General features: G+C 36.4%; 1 protein-coding gene across 1 annotated transcript in view; it reads left to right on the top strand.

The window, feature by feature from the left end:
- Positions 1–19,963, top strand: part of GREB1L (GREB1 like retinoic acid receptor coactivator) — a 134,039-nt gene that overhangs the window by 47,079 nt on the left and 66,997 nt on the right. The window contains exons 7-10 of the mRNA XM_061169191.1: positions 14,183–14,311; positions 17,282–17,398; positions 17,994–18,113; positions 19,146–19,283. Of these exons, the coding sequence (XP_061025174.1) occupies positions 14,183–14,311; positions 17,282–17,398; positions 17,994–18,113; positions 19,146–19,283 (504 nt within the window). The remainder of the gene's footprint in view (positions 1–14,182; positions 14,312–17,281; positions 17,399–17,993; positions 18,114–19,145; positions 19,284–19,963) is intronic.

Below are 19,963 nucleotides of genomic sequence, written 5' to 3'. Positions count from 1 at the left end.
AGGTAACCTCATAATGATAAAGGGGTCAATTAATCAAGAGGCCAGAGCAATCCTAAACATTTATGCACCTAACAACAGAGCTTCAAAATACATGAAGCAAAAACTGATAGAATTATTTTAAGAAATACATAAATCCACAGTTATAGCTAGGTATTTCAGTACTTCTCTCTCAACAATTGATAGAACAGGTAAACAGAAAATCAATAAGGATATAGAATATCTGAACAACAGTATCAACCCACTTGACCCAATTGACATCTATGGAACACTTCACGCATCAACAGCAAGATACACATTCTCCTCAAGTTCACATAGAACATTTACCAAGTCAGAAAAAAAAGACATTTTACATACAGAGGAACAGAAGTAATTATGTTATCATGGTTATGGGCCATAAAACAAGTCTTAATACACTTGAAAGTATTCAAATAGTACAAAGAATGTTCTTTGCCCAAAGTGAAATTGTACTAGAAATCAATAACAGAAAGATTTCTGGAAAATCTCTAAATATTTGAAAACTAAATAACACATTTATAAATAATCCATCGATCAAAAGGGAAATTAGCAATATTTTGAATGGAATGGAAATGAAAAAAGAACATATCAGAATTTGTGGGATGCCACTAAAGCAGTATTTAGAGGGGAATTTATAGCACTAAACTTGTATTAGAAAAGAAGAAATCTCTTGAGTCAATGAACTCAGCTTCCACTTTTAAAAACTAGGAAATATAAGACAAAATTAAAACGAAAGTAAAGAGAAGAAAGGAAATAATAAAGATCAAAGTGGCAATCAGTGAAACAGAAAACAGAAAAACAGTGGAAAAATTGATAAAACCAGAAACTACTTCTTTGAGAAAATCAGTAAAATTGATAAAGCTCTAACCAGACAGAGGAAAAAGAAAGAGAAGACACAAATTACCTATATTGGGAATGAGAGAGGTGACATCACTGTAGATTTGAATGATATTAAAAGGATAATAAGGGAATGTTAGGAACAGTTTTATACCAATAAATTTGACAACTTAGATGAGATGAACAATTTCCTTGAAAGACACAAATTATAAAAGCTTATATGAGAAGAAATACACATGAATAGCCCAATATCTATTAAATACATTGAAAATGTGGTTAAAATCTTTCCTAAAAAAACAAAACAAAAAAAACCCCTCTAAAATGGGCAGAAGACCTAAATAGACATTTCTCCAAAGAAGATATACAGATTGCCAACAAACACATGAAACAATGCACAACGTCACTAATCATTAGATAAATGCAAACCAAAGCTACAATAAGGTATCACCTCACACCAGTCAGAATGGCCATCATCAAAAAATCTATAAACAATAAATGCTGGAGAGGGTGTGGAGAAAAGGAACCCTCTTGCACTGTTGGTGGGAATGTAAATTGATACAGCCACTATGGAGAACAGTATGGAGGGTCCTTAAAAAACTAAAAATAGAACTACCATATGACCCAGCAATCCCACTACTGGGCATATACCCTGAGAAAACCATAATTCAAAAAGAGTCATGTACCACAATGTTCATTTCAGCTCTATTTACAATAGCCAGGACATGGAAGCAAACTAAGTGTCCATCAGCAGATGAATGGATAAAGAAGATGTGGTATATATACAATGGAATATTACTCAGCCATAAAAAGAAATGAAATTGAATTATTTGTAGTGAGGTGGATGGACCTAGAGTCTGTCATACAGAGTGAAGTAAGTCAGAAAGAGAAAAACAAATACCATATGCTATCACATATATATGGAATCTAAAAAAAAAAAAAATAGTTCTGAACAACCTAGGGGCAGGACAGGAATAAAGACACAGATGTAGAGAATGGACTTGAGGACACGGGGAGGGGGAAGGGTATACTGGGACGAAGTGAGAGAGTGGCATAGATTTATATATACTACCAAATGTAAAGTAGATAGTTGGTGGGAAGCAGCCACATAGCACAGGGCGATCAGGTCGGTGCTTTGTGCCCACCTAGAGGGGTGGGATAGGGAGGGTGGGAGGGAGACGCAAGAGGGAGGGGATATGGGGATGTATGTATATGTATAGCTGATTCACTTTGTTATAAAGCAGAAACTAACACACAATTGTAAAGCCATTACACTCCAATAAAGATGTTAAAAAATAAATAAATAAAATAGCTACAAAAACCTTAAAAAAAAAAACCCTCTAGGCCCAGATGGCTTTACTGTTAGATTCCATCTTTAAGGAAGAAATAATACCAGTTCTATACAAACTTCCAAATAATTGAAGAGAATGGACTACTTCCTAACTCATTCTAGCCAGCATTATCTTGATACCAAAATCAAAGACATTATAAGAAAAGTTCAAACCAATATCCTTCATGAAATAAATACAAAATTTAGTAAGAAAATTTTAGCATATTGAACCCAACAATATGTTAAAAGGATAATATATCATGACCAAGTAGAGTTTATCCTAGGAATGCATGATTGGTTTAACATTTGAATACCAATCAATGTAATTTACCATGTTAAAAAACTAAACTAAAACCATATGATTATCTCAACAGATGCAGAAAAAAGCATTGACAAAATTCAATATTTATTCCTGATAAAGACTCTTAACAAACTAGGAAAAGAAGGGAACTTCCTCAACCTGATAATGGTCATCTACAAAAAAACCCCACAGCTAACATACTTAGTGATAAAAGACTAAATCGTCTCTCCCTAAGATCAGAACAAGATAGGCATGTCCACTCTTACTACTTCTCTTCAGTATTGTACTGCAGGTTCTAACCAGTGCAGTCAGGCAAGGAAAAAAAAAAAAAATGACATCCAATTTGGAAAGGAAGAAGTAAAACTGTCTTTATTCATAGACAGTAGGTTTTCTATGGAGAAAATCCAATGAAATCTACAAAAATGCTACTAAAACTAAGTGAGTTTAGCAACATTGCAGGATGCAAGATCAATATACAGGGCTTCCCTGCTGGTGCAGCAGTTGGGAGTCTGCCTGCCGATGCAGGGGGCACGGGTTCGAGCCCTGGTCTGGGAAGATCCCACATGCCGCGGAGTGACTAAGCCCGTGAGCCACAACTACTGAGCCTGCGAGTCTGGAGCCTGTGCTCCGCAACAAGAGAGGCCGCGAGAGTGAGAGGCCCGCGCACTGCGATGAAGAGTGGCCCCCACTCGCCGCAACTAGAGAAAGCCCTCGCACAGAAACGAAGACCCAACACAGCCAAAAATAAATTAATTAATTTTTTAAAAAAAGCTTAAAAAAAAAAAAAACTTTTCTTTAAAAAAAAAAAAAGATCAATATACAAATATCAATTGTACTTCTATATATCAACAATGCATTATCAGAAATTAAGATTTTTAAAATAACTACCATTTATAATAGCATTAAAAACATGAAATATTTAGGGATAAATCTGACAAAGGGTATGAAAGAACTGTGCCCTGAAAACTAGAAAACAATGCTGAAAGTAAAGGAGACCTAAATAAATTGGAGAGACATCTCTTGTTCGTGGGTTGGAAGACTAATATTGTTAAGATGTCAGTTTTCTCCAAATTGACCTATAGATTCAACACAATCCAACCCAAAATCTCAGAGGCTTTTTTTTTCTTTTGTTAGAAGTTGAGAAGCTAATTCTAAAATTCATATGGAAATGCAAATTACTTAAAATAGCCAAAACAACTCTGAAAAAAGAAAGAAAAAGTTGGAAGGCTAACATTACCTGATTTCAAGATTATTATAAAGTGACAGTAATCAAAACAGCATGGTACTGGTGTGAAGATATTCTACAAATAGATCAATGGGACAGAATAGAAAGTCTAGAAACAAACACACATGTATGTACCTTTAACAAAGACAGAAGGCAATGCAGTGAGGAAAGGATAACCTTATCAACAAGTGGTTCTGAAACACTTGGATATAAATATGAAAAAACATGAACTTCAATCCATATCTCATACCACATACAAAATAATTCAAATGGACCATAGATCTAAACGTAAAACTGAAAACTATAAAACTTCTAAAAGAAAAGGTAGAAAAAAATACTTGTGACCTGGGTTAGGCAAAGATTTCTTATATACAACATGGAAAGCACAATCCATAAAAGAACAGATTGATATATTGGACTTCATTAAAATTTAAAACTTCTGCTCCTCAGAAGACACTGTTAAGAGAAAGAAAAGACAAGCCTCAGCCTGGGTGAAACTCTCTGCAAAGCATATATAGGAATCATATCCAGAAAAAGACTTTTAAAAACTCAATGATAGGGACTTCCCTGGTGGCGCAGTGGTTGGGAGTCCACCTGCCAATGCAGGGGACACGGGTTCGAGCCCTGGTCTGGGAGGATCCCACATGCCGTGGAGCAACTAAGCCCATGCACCACAACTACTGAGCCTGCGCTCTAGAGCCCGCGAGCCACAACTACTGAAGCCTGCATGACACAACTACTGAAGCCCAAGTGCCTAGAGGCTAAGCCACCACAATGAGAGGCCGACGCGCCGCAACGAAGAGTGCGCCTGCTCGCTGCAGGTGGAGAGGGCCCGTGCACAGCAATGAAGACCCAACGCAGCCAAAAATAAATAAGTAAAATAAATAAATGTATTCTTTATTTAAAATAAATAAATGTATTCTGGGATTGACATGTATACACTGATGTGTATAAAATTGATGACTGATAAGAACCTGCAGTACACACAAACAAACAACAAAAAAAAAACAACTAATACTAAACTTTCTTTGGGTTATTTGTATGGAAATATGTTAATATAAATGTTTCAGACATTACATGAAATTTCTAACAATCTTATATGTTCTGGTATAATGTTATAAGTCATAATTCTAGTTATTACTTTAAAATGTATATCTCAGAAATAACTAAAAAAAAAAAGACAATAAAATGAAATCTTAGTAAAAAAGTAAAACAAATATTTGTGGTGGGAGGGTTAAAAGAAAACCTCAGGAACAAAATTTGTAACTTGACAGAAATGCATATACACAGAATGCAATGTCATTTCCTCTGTCATTTTTTAGTGTAAGTACTGTAATAAAAAGTATACTGTGTCGATGATGAAAAAAAAAAACTCAAGGATAAGAAAATAACCTAATTTTTTAAATGGGCAAAAGATATATGATGACAATTAAACACATGAAAAGATGCTTAACACCATTAGTCATTGGGAAAATACAAATTAAAACAACAATGAGATTTTCCACATACTTAGAATGGCTAAAATTAAAAGACTGACTATACCAAGTGTTGGTGTGGGTGTGGAGGAATCGGAACTCTTGTACACTGCTGAGAATGTAAAATAGTAAAACCACTTTGGGAAACAGTTTGACAGTTTCTTAAAAAGTTAAACATACACCTACCAGATAGTCTAGCCATTCCATTCCTAGATATTTACCTAAGAGAAAAGGAGTATATGCAACAAACATTTGTGCACAAATGTTCATAGCAGCTTTATTTGTAATAGCCAAAAACTGGAAACAACCCAAATGTCCATTCAGGTGAATGTTTATCCAGGTGAACAGATAAATAGATTGTTATATACAACTCAATAAATAGTAATGAGCTATTGATATTCATAACAATATGGATGGATTTCAAAATAATTAAGGCAATAATTCACTCGAAAGAAGCCAGACAAAAGAAAAAGAATATCATTCTATTTGTATAAAACTCTAGGAAATGCAAACTAATCTAAAGCAGCTCAGGGAATTCCCTGGCAGTCCAGTGGTTAGGACTCCACGCGTCCACTGCTGGGAGCCGGTGTTCAATCCCTGGTCGGGGAACTAAGATCCCACAAGCCGTATGGCCAAATAAATAAATAAATACATAAAGCAGATCAGTGATTGTTTAGAGCAAGGGAAACACAGGAAAGAGGGATGACAAGGAGATTTAGAGGTGATGAATGTGTTCACTATTTTGACTGTGGTGATGGTTTCACAAGTATATACATACGTCAAAACTTATCAGATTGCATACCTTAAGTATGTGCAATTTATTGTCAATTATGTCTCAATAAAGCTGTTTAAAAAATGAATACTCTAAGAACAGGTTAGGAAGATATCTGATTTAGCATTAATTATAGGGGTAGTTGTGTTTTAATTATCATGTTTTAATTAAATACTACTTTTTGAGTCAAAAGTAAAATATGGCTGACAAATAAATGATGCAGCCTCAGCATGCATTAATAGAAATATTGTGTCTTATTAGAAGGACATTAATTGCAGTCTGAATGTGAAAATAGGTCCGGAGTACTTTACTCGGGAAAGAAGCAAATTATGTAGGCTAAGTTTAATACAGGTGCCAAGGGCAAAAAGAGAGCTTGTAAAGATTTCAGCTCTCAAGCATCTGGAAAACACTTAAGATTTAGCAAGACAAATATTTATTGAATATCTACTGTGTTCTAGGCACTTGCTAAATATGTTAATCACTACCGTGAGGTAGGTTTTAGGACCATTTTGCAGATCATGAATCAGAATCTCAGAAAAGGTTAATATTTGGTTTTTTTAAAAAAGAGTTATTAAGTGAGAAAACCAGAATTCAGATTCTTTCAACTTGCTACTTAAATGGCTCCCTTTTTAAAAACATTTATCTATTTTGTTTTATTTTTGGCTGTGTTGGGTCTTCATTGCTGCGAGTGGGCTTTCTCTAGCTGTGGCGAGCGGGGGCTACTCTTCGTTGCGGTGCGTGGGCTTCTCATTGTGGTGGCTTCTCTTTGTTGTGGAGCACGGGCTCTAGGCGCGCAGGCTTCAGTAGTTGCAGCACGTGGGCTCAGTAGTTGTGGCTCATGGGCTCTAGAGCACAGGCTCAGTAATTGTGGCACACGGGCTTAGCTGCTCCGCGGCATGTGGGATCTTCCCGGACCAGGGCTCGAATTCGTGTCCCCTGCATTGGCAGGCGGATTCTTAACCACTGCACCACCAGGGAGGTCCACATTGCTCCCTTTTTTAGAAAGTTTTCCCCCCCCCCAGTGATTTTGCACTAACAGAGAATTATTGAACTATTGCATAAAGAGGATAAGGAAGTCGTTTTGGCTTCTTTTTTTCCACTCTATTTCTTTAACCATGATGTGGCAGACATTGTGCCAGGAGCTGGGAATGCCCTCAAGGAGCTCACGACCTAGTCGGAAAAATAGGAAGTTACAAACTCCTACAACATAGAGCATAGAGCTGTGACTTGCTCAAGGAATTTTCCAAGTTTGCAAATCCTCCAGTGCTTACAAGTTCACTAGTAGAGATAATCAGGGCTTGGTGAGATACAGATGCTGGGCAATCAGCTGCTTACTCACTATCTAAGCACCAGATTCTGCACAACAGCCTACAGTTCAAATTCATGTCTGAGCAAGATCACCGGCTATTGCATTTTGGACATTGGGGCTGCTCCCAAATAATCAAAGCCACTAGTGTTAAATGCTGAATATGACAATGTCACCATGCCTGATAAATTCAAGAATAGAAGCATGCGCAAGGTGGTAAAGATTAGGGAATAACATGAAAGGATTTACATTTTGGAAAGTTAACTCTGACCTTATCTAATGCCTAACTGTGCTTTCTGAGTACATGCTTACAGCATATGGCCTTTTGTGACTGGCTTCTTTCACTTGATGTAATGTTTTCAAGGTTCATCCATGTTGTAGCATGTATCAGTACTTCATTCCTTTTTGCTGCTGAAATATCCCATTTTATGGATATACCATATTTTATTTTTCCATTTATTTGTTGATGGACATTTAGGTTGTTTCTACTTTGGGGCTATTATGAATAATGCTGCTATGAACATTTGGGTACAGATTTTTGTATGGGCATGTGTTTTCACTTCCCTCTCATTTTATAGCTAGGAGTGGAATTGCTGAGTCATATGGTAACTCTGTGTCTATCCATTTGAGGAATTATTTTCCAAAGTGGCTGCACCATTTTACATTCCTACCAGTAATGTGTGAGGGTTCCAATTTCTCCATATCCTGGTCAACACTTGTTATTGTCTGTCTTGTTTTGTTTTAGCCATCCCAGTGGGTGTAAAGTAGTATCTCACTGTGGTTTTGACTTGTGTTTCTCCAATGGCTAATGATGTTGAGCATGTTTTCATGTGCTAATTGGCTATCTGTACATCTTCTTTGGAGAAGTGTCTATTACAAATCATTTGCCCATTTTTCAGTCGGGTTATTTGTCTCTCTATTATTGAGTTGTAAGAGTTCTTTATACATTCTGGATACAAGTCCTTTACCAGATATATGAGTTACAAATATTTCTCCCACTCTATGAGTTGTCTCTTTACTCTCTTGGTGGTGTCCTTTGAAGCACAATTTTTTTTTTATCATGATGAAGTCCAATTCATCTATTTTTTTTTTCTTTTGTTGCTTGTACTTTTGGTGTCACATCTAAGAAACCATTGCCAAATCCAAGGCCATGAAGATTTACTGCTATGTTTTCTTCTAAGAGTGTTATAGTTTTAACTCTTACATTTAGATCTATAATCCATTTTTGGTTAATTTCTGTATATGGTGTGAGGAAGAGGTCCAACTTCATTCTTATGCATGTGGATATCCAGTTTTCCCATAACATTTGTTGAAAAGACTATTTTTTAATACCTTGAATTTTCTTGGCACTCACTCATTTCAAAATTCATTGCCCATTAAATGTAAGGTTTTATTTCCGGATTCTCAATGCTATTCCGATGATCTGTACATCTTTCATTATGCCAGTGCTGCACTGATTGGTAATTGTAGCTTTGTATGAAGTTCTGAAATAGGTAAGTATGAGCCCTCTAGCTTTGCTTTTCTTTTTTGAGATTATTTTGGCTATTCTGGGCCCCTTGCATTTCCATATGAATTTTAGAATTAACTTGTCAATTTCTACAGAGAAAGCAGCTTGAATTTTGGTATGGCTTGCTGAATCTATTGAATCTGTAGAACAATTTGAGGAGTATTGCCGTATTAACAATGTTAAGTCTTCCAATCCATGAGCATGGAATATCTTTCCATTTATTTAGGTCTTTAAAAATTTCTTCCAACAATGTTTTATAGTTTTCACAGTATAAGTTTTACACTTCTCTTACTAAATTTATTCCTAAGTAGTTATTTTTTCTGATGCTATTGTAAATGGAACTTTTATCTTAATTTTATTTTTGTGTTGTTCATTGCAAGTGCATAGAAATACAATTGACTTTTGTATATTGATCTTGTATCCTGCAACTTTGGTGAACTCATGTATTAGCTTTAGTAGTTTTATAGTGTATTCCTTAGTATTTCCTTTTTGTCCATTTTATCTGAGTCATCTAATTTGATGTCTTTATGAGTTAAGTAGGGCTGCCATAACAAAATAGCACAGACTGAGTGGCTTAAACAACAAAAATTTATTTTCTCACAGTTCTGGAAGTTGCAAGTCCAAGATCAAGGTGCAGTAGGGTGTTTTATTTTTCTGAGGCCTCTTTCCTTGGCTTGCAGATAACCAGCTGCCTTCTTGCTATATCCTCACATGGCCTTTCCTCTGTGCATGCACATCCCTGTTGTCTCTTCCTCTTTTTTAAAGGACACCAGTCATATTAGATTAGAACTCTACCCTTATGGCCTCATTTAACCTTAATTACTTCTTTAAGGACTCTATATACTGTCACATTCTAAGGTACTAGAGATTAGGGCTTCAACATATGATTTGTGGGGACAGGGGCACAATTCAGTCCATAACAAAGGCATACAATTGTTCATAGTATTCCTCTATAATTCTTTTTATTTCTGTAAGTTTGCTAGCAATGCCCTCTTTTTCACTCTTGATTTTAGTAATTTGCATCTTTTCTCTTTATTTCTTGGTCAGTCTGGCTAAAGTTTTGTCAATTTTGTTCATCTATTCAAAGAACAAACTTTTGGTTTTGCTGATTTTCACTATTGTTTCTCTATTCCCTACTTCATTCATTTCTGCTCTAGTCTTTATTATTTCCTTTCTTCTGCTTATTTTGGGTTTAGTTTACTTTTCTTACTTTTTTTACTTGAGATTTTCTTCCTTTTCATTTATTTATGTTTTTAATTTTTATTTTATATTGGAATATAGTTGATTTACAATGTTGTGGTAGTTTCAGATGTACAGCAAAGTGATTCAGTTATACATATATCTATTCTTTTTCAGATTATTTTCCCATTTAAGTTGTTACAGAATATTGAGTAGAGTTCCCTGTGCTGTAGAGTAGGTCCTTGTTGATTATTTATTTTATATTTAGTAGTGTGCATATGTTAATTCCAAACCCCTAATTTATCCCTCCCCCCGTACCTTTCCCTTTGGTAACCATAAATTGTTTTCTAAGTCTGTGAGTCTGTTTCTGTTTTGTAAATAATTTCATTTGTATCATTTTTTTAGATTCCACATACAAGTGATATCATATGATATTTGTTTTTCTCTGACTTACTTCACTTAGTATGATAATGTCTAGGTCCATCCATGTTGCTGAAAATGGCATTATTTCATTCTTTTTTATGGCTGAGTAATATTCCATTGTATATATGTACAACATCTTCTTTATCCATTCATCTGTCAATGGACATTTAGGTTGCTTCCATGTCTTGGCTATTGTAAATAGTGCTGCAATGAATATTGGGTACATGTATCTTTTCAAATTATGGTTTTCCCCAGATATATGTCCAGGAGTGGGATTGCTGGATCATATGGTAACTCTATTTTTAGTTTTTTAAGGAACCTCCATACTGTTCTCCATAGTGGCTGTACCAATTTACATTCCCACCAACAGTGTGGGAGGGTTCCCTTTTCTCCACACCCTCTCCAGCATTTATTGTTTGTAGACATTTTTATGATGGCCATTCTGACTGGTGTGAGGTGATACCTCATGGTAGTTTTGATTTGCATTTCTCTAATAATTAGTGATATTGAGCATCCTTTCATGTGCTTTTTGGCCATCTGTATGTCTTTTTTGGAGAAATATCTATTTAGATCTTCTGTCCTTTCTTCCTTTTTTTTTTTTGGCCATGCTGCACAGCTTGTGGGATCTTAGTTCCCCAACCAGGGATTGAACAGGGACCCATGGCAGTGAAAGTGCTGAGTCCTAACCACTGACTGGACCGCAAGGGAAGTCCCCCTTTTTAATATAGGCATTTACAGCCATAAATATTCCTCTAAACACTTTTTAAACAGTATCTCATAAGTTTTCAATTGTCGTGTTTTCATTTTCATTTGTCTTAAAGTGATATCTAATTCCCCTTGTGATTTCTTTGATCTATTGGTTATTTAGTAATGCATTGTTTAATTGCCACAAATTTGTGAATTTCTCAAATTTCCTTCTGTTATTGATTGCTCATTTGATTCCACTGAGGTTAGAGAATGTATTTTGTATGATTTTAATTCTTTTAAGTTTATTGAGGCTTGTTTTATCACCTAACATATTGTCTTTCCTGGAGAATGTTCCCTGTGCACTAGAAAAGAATGTATATTCTGCTTTTGTTCAGGGAATGTTCTGTTGATATCAGTTACGTCTAATTGGTTTATAGTGCTGCTCACGTCTTCCATTTCCTTCTTGACTGTCTCCCTAGTTATTCTATCCATTATTGAAAGTGGGGTACTGAAGTCTCAAACTGTTATCATCAAATTGCCTATTTCTCTCTTCAGTTTTGTCAGGATTTGCTCCATGAATTTGGGACTCTGTTGTTTATATGTTTATATTTTTATAATTGTTATGTCTTCCTGGTGGATTGACACTTTTATCATTATAAAATGTCCTTTTTCTTCTCTAGTAATAATATTTTCTTAAAGTCTATTTTTTCTGGTATTAGTATGGTCACTCCAGCTCTCTTCTAGCTACTGTTTGCATATATAGTGTGTTTTGTCATACAGAATTTTTTAAGTTTTATGTAGCTGAATATATAAATTTTTTATGGCTTCTGCATTTTGAACAATAGTTTGGCCTTTTCCATTTCAAGGTGATAATTGACTCTCCCATGTTTTCTCCTATTATTTCTGTATCATCAGTTTTTAAGTTTCTACTTTTGGTCCATTTGATTTTGTTTGGTACTTGGTGTAAGTTGTAGATCCAACTTAATTTTTTTCTTATATATCCAATTGCCACAGCACAGTTTATTGAATGGTTCATCTTCATTGCTGCTTTGAGCTGCTACCTTTGTCTTATACTAAATTCTTATGTGTATTTGCATCTGCTTCTTACTGTCTTTTTTCTTCCATTGTTCTGTTTGTCTACTAATGCACTAGGACCACAGTATTTTATAGACTGTGGTTTTATGTCTTATTATATCATCATGTTAGCCTCTTGTCATTTCTCTTATTTTTCAGAATGTTTCTTGCTATTCTTGTGTGCTTATTTTTTTCATATCAACATTACATCAATTTGCTTACTTAAACAATTTGCTTACTTACTAATAATTCTAATAGTAATTCTAATAATATCTAAACCTGTTGGTATTTTCCTAGGATCATATTAAATTTATGAATTAACTTAGAATGATTGGCATTTTTTTGACATTGAATATTTCTGATCTGAAACATGGTTGTCTTAACGTTTGTTCAGGCCTATTTTCAAGGTCTTCAGAAAAAATTTTTAATTTTTAAAAATCTTTAATATGAAAAGTTAAAAATAGAGAGAATAATATCACGGACCATCACTGTGGACCTATTACCCAGCTTAAATAATTATGAACACATGGCCATATTTTCAGTATTACTGCCTCTCTCCCTCTCTCCCTCAATGTTTTACAACAAATCCCAGACATTATATAAGAAATATGATAAATTTTTCTTCATATAGTTGTGTACATTTCTTATTAAGCTTATTCCTAGGCCTTTTATCTAACTGTTGTTCATTGTTTTTATATAGGAAGATTTATTTCTGTACATTGATTTTGTACCCTTTTGTTATTATTTAAATATTTGTTTGTGCTAATTTGAATTCATTGACTTGAAAAGGTTACCACCCTTTATAATTTGCTAACCAGATTTCACCTGTATGCTCACCTGGACTGTTAGAAATATGCTAAAATTCTAGGTATAAACTAGTGTAGTAAGCTACTAGTCTTGCACCAAACAACATATTTGTGGCCTGAAACGTAATAACCAACCTGTGTAGTGACATGTCAAATTTACCTGGGATTCCTGTCCTGTAAGGTTCTCTGTTAATACCTGAAAAACTCAGGCTGTCTTCAGTTTCCTGTCACTTTATAATGTTTTTATGTGCAGTTGCTGGCCTCTATTCTTCCTGTAGACCTTAAAATCACTCCCTGATGTAAGTCATTCCCTCAGAGAGGCACATAACTCTTCTGAGCCAGTAGGGAACCATTTCAGTCTTTTGAGTTCTTATGATAAGCACTGATCAGATGTATCAGGAATCACATTGTGGCATGAGCACTAATATTTTAGATCATTTCTAATGTAGCACCATCAGTATCCTGTTCTTTAGAACACTTTGTTTTTCAGACTCTCAGAGTTTTAACAGTCCCTTTGACACTTTCCTGTGTTACCTGATTAAGCTGTTCTGCTGGTGTAGAGTCAGGGATTTGGGGTCTATTATATTCATTTCGGAAAACTCTAGTTGGCTGGAGTCTTTATCTCTCGCATAACCTGCCTCTGAAATGGCATATGGTTTTTCTGCCAAATAAGAATTTTCTTTTGGATGTCTCTGGTATTACATAGGGAAAAATTCTAGTTTATTCCAAATATTAAAGCAACTTTTCTTCAGAGAAAAGTTCTTTCCCCTACATTGCAATGACTTAGCTTACACGACACTTTTCAAATGACAAACTTATCTGGATAGAGATAAATATATCTCATTAAAATATGGCTTTGAGGGAAACTGTGGAGACAGTTTTAATATGGCACATGATGATATCCTTGATGCCACATCATATGACTTTGACCAAGTTAAATGGCTACCATTATTTAAGGTAATAGTACCAGCCTCTTTGAGTTCATATAGGAATTAGGTGAATTGATATATTTAAAGTGCTTAAACTTAAAACTAGCACCTAGCACATAGTACCCACTAGTGAGTGTTTGTTAAATACATAAAAAAGAAAATAAAACCTATGTACAGAGAAATGGACTTTCTTAAAATAGATCAAGGGAAAAACTGAAATTCTATAGTCTACTATAGTCTCTCTCAGCTCACTCTTGTTGAATTAACTTCCTTCCTGCATATATAGTTTCTAATTTGAACAACCTCTTTCATTTTAAAGATTCGCCAGTTCTCAGTCCAGCTAATTCTGCAATCAATTTAAGTGGAGCTCAGGACCTGACCCGGAATAAGAATGTTGTGAAGCCACTGGCTTTGTCTTTGCAGGTTGTAGGGAAGACTTTTGCTGCAGGTGATGTTTTCCTCACTTATATATATATTTTTAATTTATTTATTTTTAATTTATTTTTGGCTGTGTTGGGTCTTTGTTGCTGCACACAGGCTTTCTCTAGTTGCGGCGAGCGGGGGCTACTCTTTGTTGCGGTGCACAGGCTTCTCATTGCGGTGGCTTCTCTTGTTGCGGAGCACGGGCTCTAGGCACACAGGCTTCAGTAGTTGTGGCACACGGGCTCAGTAGTTGTGGCACACAGGCTTAGTTGCTCCGCGGCATGTGGGATCTTCCCGGACCAGGGCTCGAACCCGTGTCCCCTGCATTGGCAGGCAGATTCCTAACCACCATGTCACCAGGGAAGCCCTCCTCACTTATATTTATTTGGTAAATACCTAGTCCATAAGAGACTTGTGTGAAATTTAATTAACAGTTTGGTAGAAGAAAACAGAAGCTCCTTCTTCGCCAGTTGAAGGCAAAAGTGGGGCTGTCTACAATAACGCATTTTTATACAAAGCTTTGTGTTTTCTGTGTTACATCCAGAAGAGTCAGTGAATGACATTTGGCACACAGGGGAGACAAAGCAGGTTGATTCTGTTCAATAAAAATTTCTTGGATACCTGCTATAATGAGGAACTGGGGATAGGTACTAAGATAAGTAAGGCTCAATCCCTGACCTCTAATGTACTTGTAACCTTGCAGAGGAGATCAACCTAAAAGAAGATATTTTCAGTGTACTGCAATAAATACATAATATCCTAGGGGAGCACAGAGGATGAGGGGTTAGCCCAGCATTTTAGGGAGTAATCGAGAACGAGTTCTTGGGGACTTCCCTGGTGGTCCAGTGGTTAAGATGCTGTGCTTCCAATGCAGGGGGCGTGGGTTCAAACCCTGGTCAGGGAATAGGGGAAAGGCATTTCAAATTCAGGGAAAAGCAGGAGCAAAGCTTGAAAGGAAAAGGAAAAGAAAGAAGCAGCATGACATGTGCAGGAACTTCCAGCACTTTGGACTGGTTAGAAACATACAATGTAAAACTCAGGGAGTAGCAGGAGGTGAGCAAGAGGCAGAAAAGGGAAAGGTCATAGGAGGTCAGGATAAGAAGTATGGATTTCACTCTATAACTTATGGCACAGGGGAGTGACATGGTCTTATTTTAACTTAAGCTAGATCATTTTGGCAGCAAAAAGAAAGCGTTGAGAATACAAGTTGCAGGTCATTCAGTAGTCTGGGTGAGAAATGATGAGGTCCTTGACCAGGGTGAGAATAGGTTGGAGAGGAGGAGACAGATTGGAGAACTACTCAGGATGTAAAATGAGCAGACTTGACTGATTAATGGGAGCGTAAAGCAGAAGAAGAGGTCTCAGTTGACGTCCATCTTTCTGGGCTAATGGTTAGTACCATTGCTTAAGATAGGGAATACAGCAAGGGGAGCAGGTTCCCCAGGAGGAGATTGTGAGTTCAATTTTGGACATGATGAGTTTGAAATACCCATGAGGCATCCAAGTGGAGCTACTCAACGGTAATTTAATTTATCGTAGGGGGAAAGTAGGACTAATGGTATAAAGTTGAGCCACCAGCATATGGTTAAAATCACCACGTAAATAGTGTCAGCCAAGGAGAAATGTAGGGTAAGGCAAGCTATGAACTAAAGGCAGACCCGTAGAAAATTTCAGTGTTTAAGAAAAAAAAATGGTCCAAGAGGTAGAAGAAAAATAAAGAGAAAGAGAACCTATCATTCTTGGAAACTTTCCAATAGTTAGGTATCATAATTTATCCAGACCACTTTTGTTCTTACTCTGGTCCAACAATTCTTGCAGAATCTGCCTTCCGTTTAGATTACAGACTGGAACAAACTGAATCCAAGTTTTTACAGCATAGAAGAAAAATTAATGAAATTATGGATCTTGGCAGTAATCATCATGATTGCTAACACCATCAGATGAGAGGCCGATGAACAACTTTGTAACTTGAAGATTAGGCTGACAACTCTTAAACCCACTGATGAATCTTAACATCACAAGAAAAGAGAAAACTGGTCATTATGTGCCTCTTAATGGAAGTATACAACAGGACTTATGAGATACTCTTGCCAAAAAAAATCAAACTTGAATCTGAGCCAACATCTATATCTAATGATTAGTTTAGGAATTAGAGGAGACATCAAATGACACCATGGATATCCAATCAGCAAAATACAGGAAATGAGAAATTCTGCCAGGTTTTCAGCAAATTAATTGTTAGAAAGAAAAAGAAGAAGGAGAATTCTATAGATTAAAAGAGGTTTAAGGGACATAGCAACTAATTCAGTGTGCGGATATTTTTTGAACCCCAGTTTGAACAAGAAATGTAAAAAGCCATTTCTGAGCTGATTGGGAGAAATTTGAATACTGATGGGATATTTGATATTAAGAAATTATTGATCATTGTTAATTTTAAGTATGAAAAAGATCACGGTTATGTTTTTTAAGAGTCCTTTTCTTTTAGAAACACATACAAAAGTATTTATGGATGAAATGATATGACAAATGAGTTTGCTTCAAAATAATCCAGAGCCCATATGTGTGTATGTGGGTGGAGGGAAAAGATAGGGAGTATAAATAAAGCAGGATTGGCCACATGTTGATAAATGTTGAAGCTGGGTGATGGGTACATAGTTTATATACCCTTCTCTCTGCTTTTATATATGTTTGAAAATTTCCATGATAAAAGGTAAAAAAAAAAAAAGTTTTCTCTTCTTTTCTACCCACCATCTCCAAAGACTTCACTGAAAATAATTCTAAAAGATCTCTTGGGGTCCTAGAAAATTATTTTGGGTGACATTTCATGTTAGTTAAAGTACTACTCTGATGGTTGTAGTTGGCTCTATACAACTGGGCTGTTCCGTCAGTGGGATTTCTTTGAATCCTATGTGAGGTTTGTCATATGGTTGCAGCATCACAGAAAGCAGTGTCCTGCCCAGACTCTGTTCTGAGTGGCTCCTCTTGTGTACCACAGATGCTGCTAATGGAAACAGTAGCCATGGAGGAAAGAGCAGTGCGTCTAGCTCCACTCCAGCCCGCCCAGGGAATTACTCTTTGTCACCAAGACCTAGCTTTGCCTCAGGAGACCAAGGTACAATACCCATCTTAGAGTTTTGAAATAACACTTAATTATGGAAGAAGTGCTCCAGAGAGTTTGAATGATGAATTATCTGGCAGCACACTCCCAGTTTTTCCTTAGCTTCTCGTACAATGTTTTGAAAATTTATGATTGGTATGAACAATTACGATTACATATCTTGGTGATTCTACAAGGGTGGGCCTACCTAGGAAATAACATTGAAACAAATATATAAGAAGTGTCTTGAAAAGCCATGGGCTTTGATGACCAAAGTACAGGGTTCAAAGTTCCTCTCTGTTGTGTGACTCTGGGTAAATGTGAGCCTTCCTTTCACCATCTACAAAATGGGTATAACAATGTAGTTGTCCTACAACTTCACAGGGTTGTTGATAGAATCAGATGAAATAATCTGGGTGAAACGGTACATTGTAAAACAGCCTGCAGCTGTTAGTGCTGTTAGTGTGTGACTTTTTCTAACTTTATCTTTACATCTAGAAAAGTGACTTCGACTTTCTGAGTATAATCATAGTAAAGGTCCTATGTTACTTTGGCTTCTTTCCCTTCTTCCATTACTAAGGACAAGGCTCATCTTTCTTTTTGTATTCAGCTACCATGTTCATTTCTGGGCCACCAAAGAAACGACACCGAGGATGGTATCCTGGGTCACCTGTCCCCCAACCTGGTTTAGTTGTACCTATTCCTGCAGTTCGCCCTCTTTCAAGAACTGGTAAGATTTCAACAGAAGATGGGTTTTAAGTTTCCTTAAATTAACAAAGGTTATCTCCCTCTCTCGTTCTTTCCATGAACCCTTGAAGATAAATTTCCTTAACTAACTATTGTGTCCAGTACTATAGCAGCTAATATTTTGTCCCCATCACATCTGCCATCCCTATAAGCACATGTGCCATCACAAAAGATCTTGATTCACCATCTGTCTTTGATTTACACTATAGTATCAATAAACCACTCTTTATGTAGGGCGTGATGCTACCAATCCATCATTATAGAGCATAAATGAACTTGCTTTGCCAATAGTGGTATTTGATGTATCCTCCTGTGATCTGGTTCCTTATGTGACCTATACTTATTATTTCTGAATTGGATGGTTCAGTCTGTGACTAGAATCCTGAAAAACCAACTGGTTCTCCTTTATAATATCCAAGCTGTGGCCATTTGGTGCTTACAATTAAATGTTCAAATGCTCATCTACCTTGCTGTATGAAACACAGACAAATGTAAATATACCAATTCTAAGACATAGATGGGGTTCTTTAAAAATTTACATTTGTTTAAAAAATGATTCTAAAATCTACAGAGAAATGATAAATACAGAAAGAATTATGCCGGTATGTTACTGTGGTTGCCTCTAGGTAGTACTGATTAATGATGAATTTATCCTTATTCTCACTTTTCTATACTTTTCACATTTTCTGTAATGAGTAGATATGCCTTGATAATCTAGGGTGGGGGGAGATAAAATACAAAACAGAATCCAAAATACTGTATGTGGAAAAACAACTAGAAGGAAAAACTGCCAAAATGCTAAATAGTAGTTATCTCCAGATGATTTGATAATGGTTGATATTTTTGTTTGTTTTTCTCACTTCTTATTTTATACAATAAACACAAATTACTTTAATAAAAAAGCCATTAAACTTATAAAACTTGCATATTAAAAGTATTAACACTGTGTTGATTTCAACTATATTTCATTTATCCTTCCTATCTAATCCTTCTTGTCAAACAACTTTTTTTCCAGAGTCCCTTTTATCTGCCCCAGTTCCACAGACCCCATTAACTGGAATTTTACAACCTCGACCCATTCCTGCAGGGGAAACTGTAATTGTTCCTGAAAATCTGCTGAGTAACTCAGGAGTTAGACCAGTAATCCTGATAGGTAAGGAAAGGAATTCCAAGTTGCCTGTGTCTGCTGGAATCTAGGAACACTTCTCCATTTCACTGCGTGTCTATTCATGTGTTCATGAAGGTATTCATTGATCCATCTATTAATTCTTTAAGCATTTATTGGTCAGCTCCTTCATGATATCCTAAACATGGGACTAGAAGTTGGGAATAAGGCAAAGTCTTTTGGCCCACAAGGAGCACTGTTTAGTGGGGCAGTCTAGAGGTTCACAGTCAAGCTCTCCATCATCTCAGAGGTGATGTTTCAGCTGGGGAACTGAGGGGGGGATGAGAGCAGACAAGGTTGGGGAGGGCTCATTTCAGTCAAAGGGAGCCAAACCGGAGAGAAAAGGAACAAGCTGAGCCAGCGAAGAGGCCCACTTGGGAGAACCAAGAGGCCCCAGAGCTGCAGATCTAAACCATGGGGAAGCATTTAGGAGTGAGAGCCTTTCCAAGCTCTCTATAAGTGGAGGTGTAGAAATGTAGGGATCCCTAGATTCCATGACTAATTTAGTGCCTTTCATACCCACATCAAGAGTGCCCTTGTCAGGGGGCTAGCCTAGGCCAGAAGAAGAAGACTGCTGGCTTTACCTTCGGGACTAAACAGATAGGGTGTTTAAGCCCACTAGATCTTTATGGTATGTCTATGTGAGGTGTTATCTGTTTCTTGCAGTT

The sequence above is a fragment of the Eubalaena glacialis genome, chromosome 15, assembly GCF_028564815.1.
Source record: "Eubalaena glacialis isolate mEubGla1 chromosome 15, mEubGla1.1.hap2.+ XY, whole genome shotgun sequence".
NCBI classification, from domain to species: Eukaryota; Metazoa; Chordata; class Mammalia; order Artiodactyla; family Balaenidae; genus Eubalaena; species Eubalaena glacialis.
Note: the sequence above shows the minus strand (reverse complement) of the source record. Positions and strands in the feature narration are given on the sequence as shown.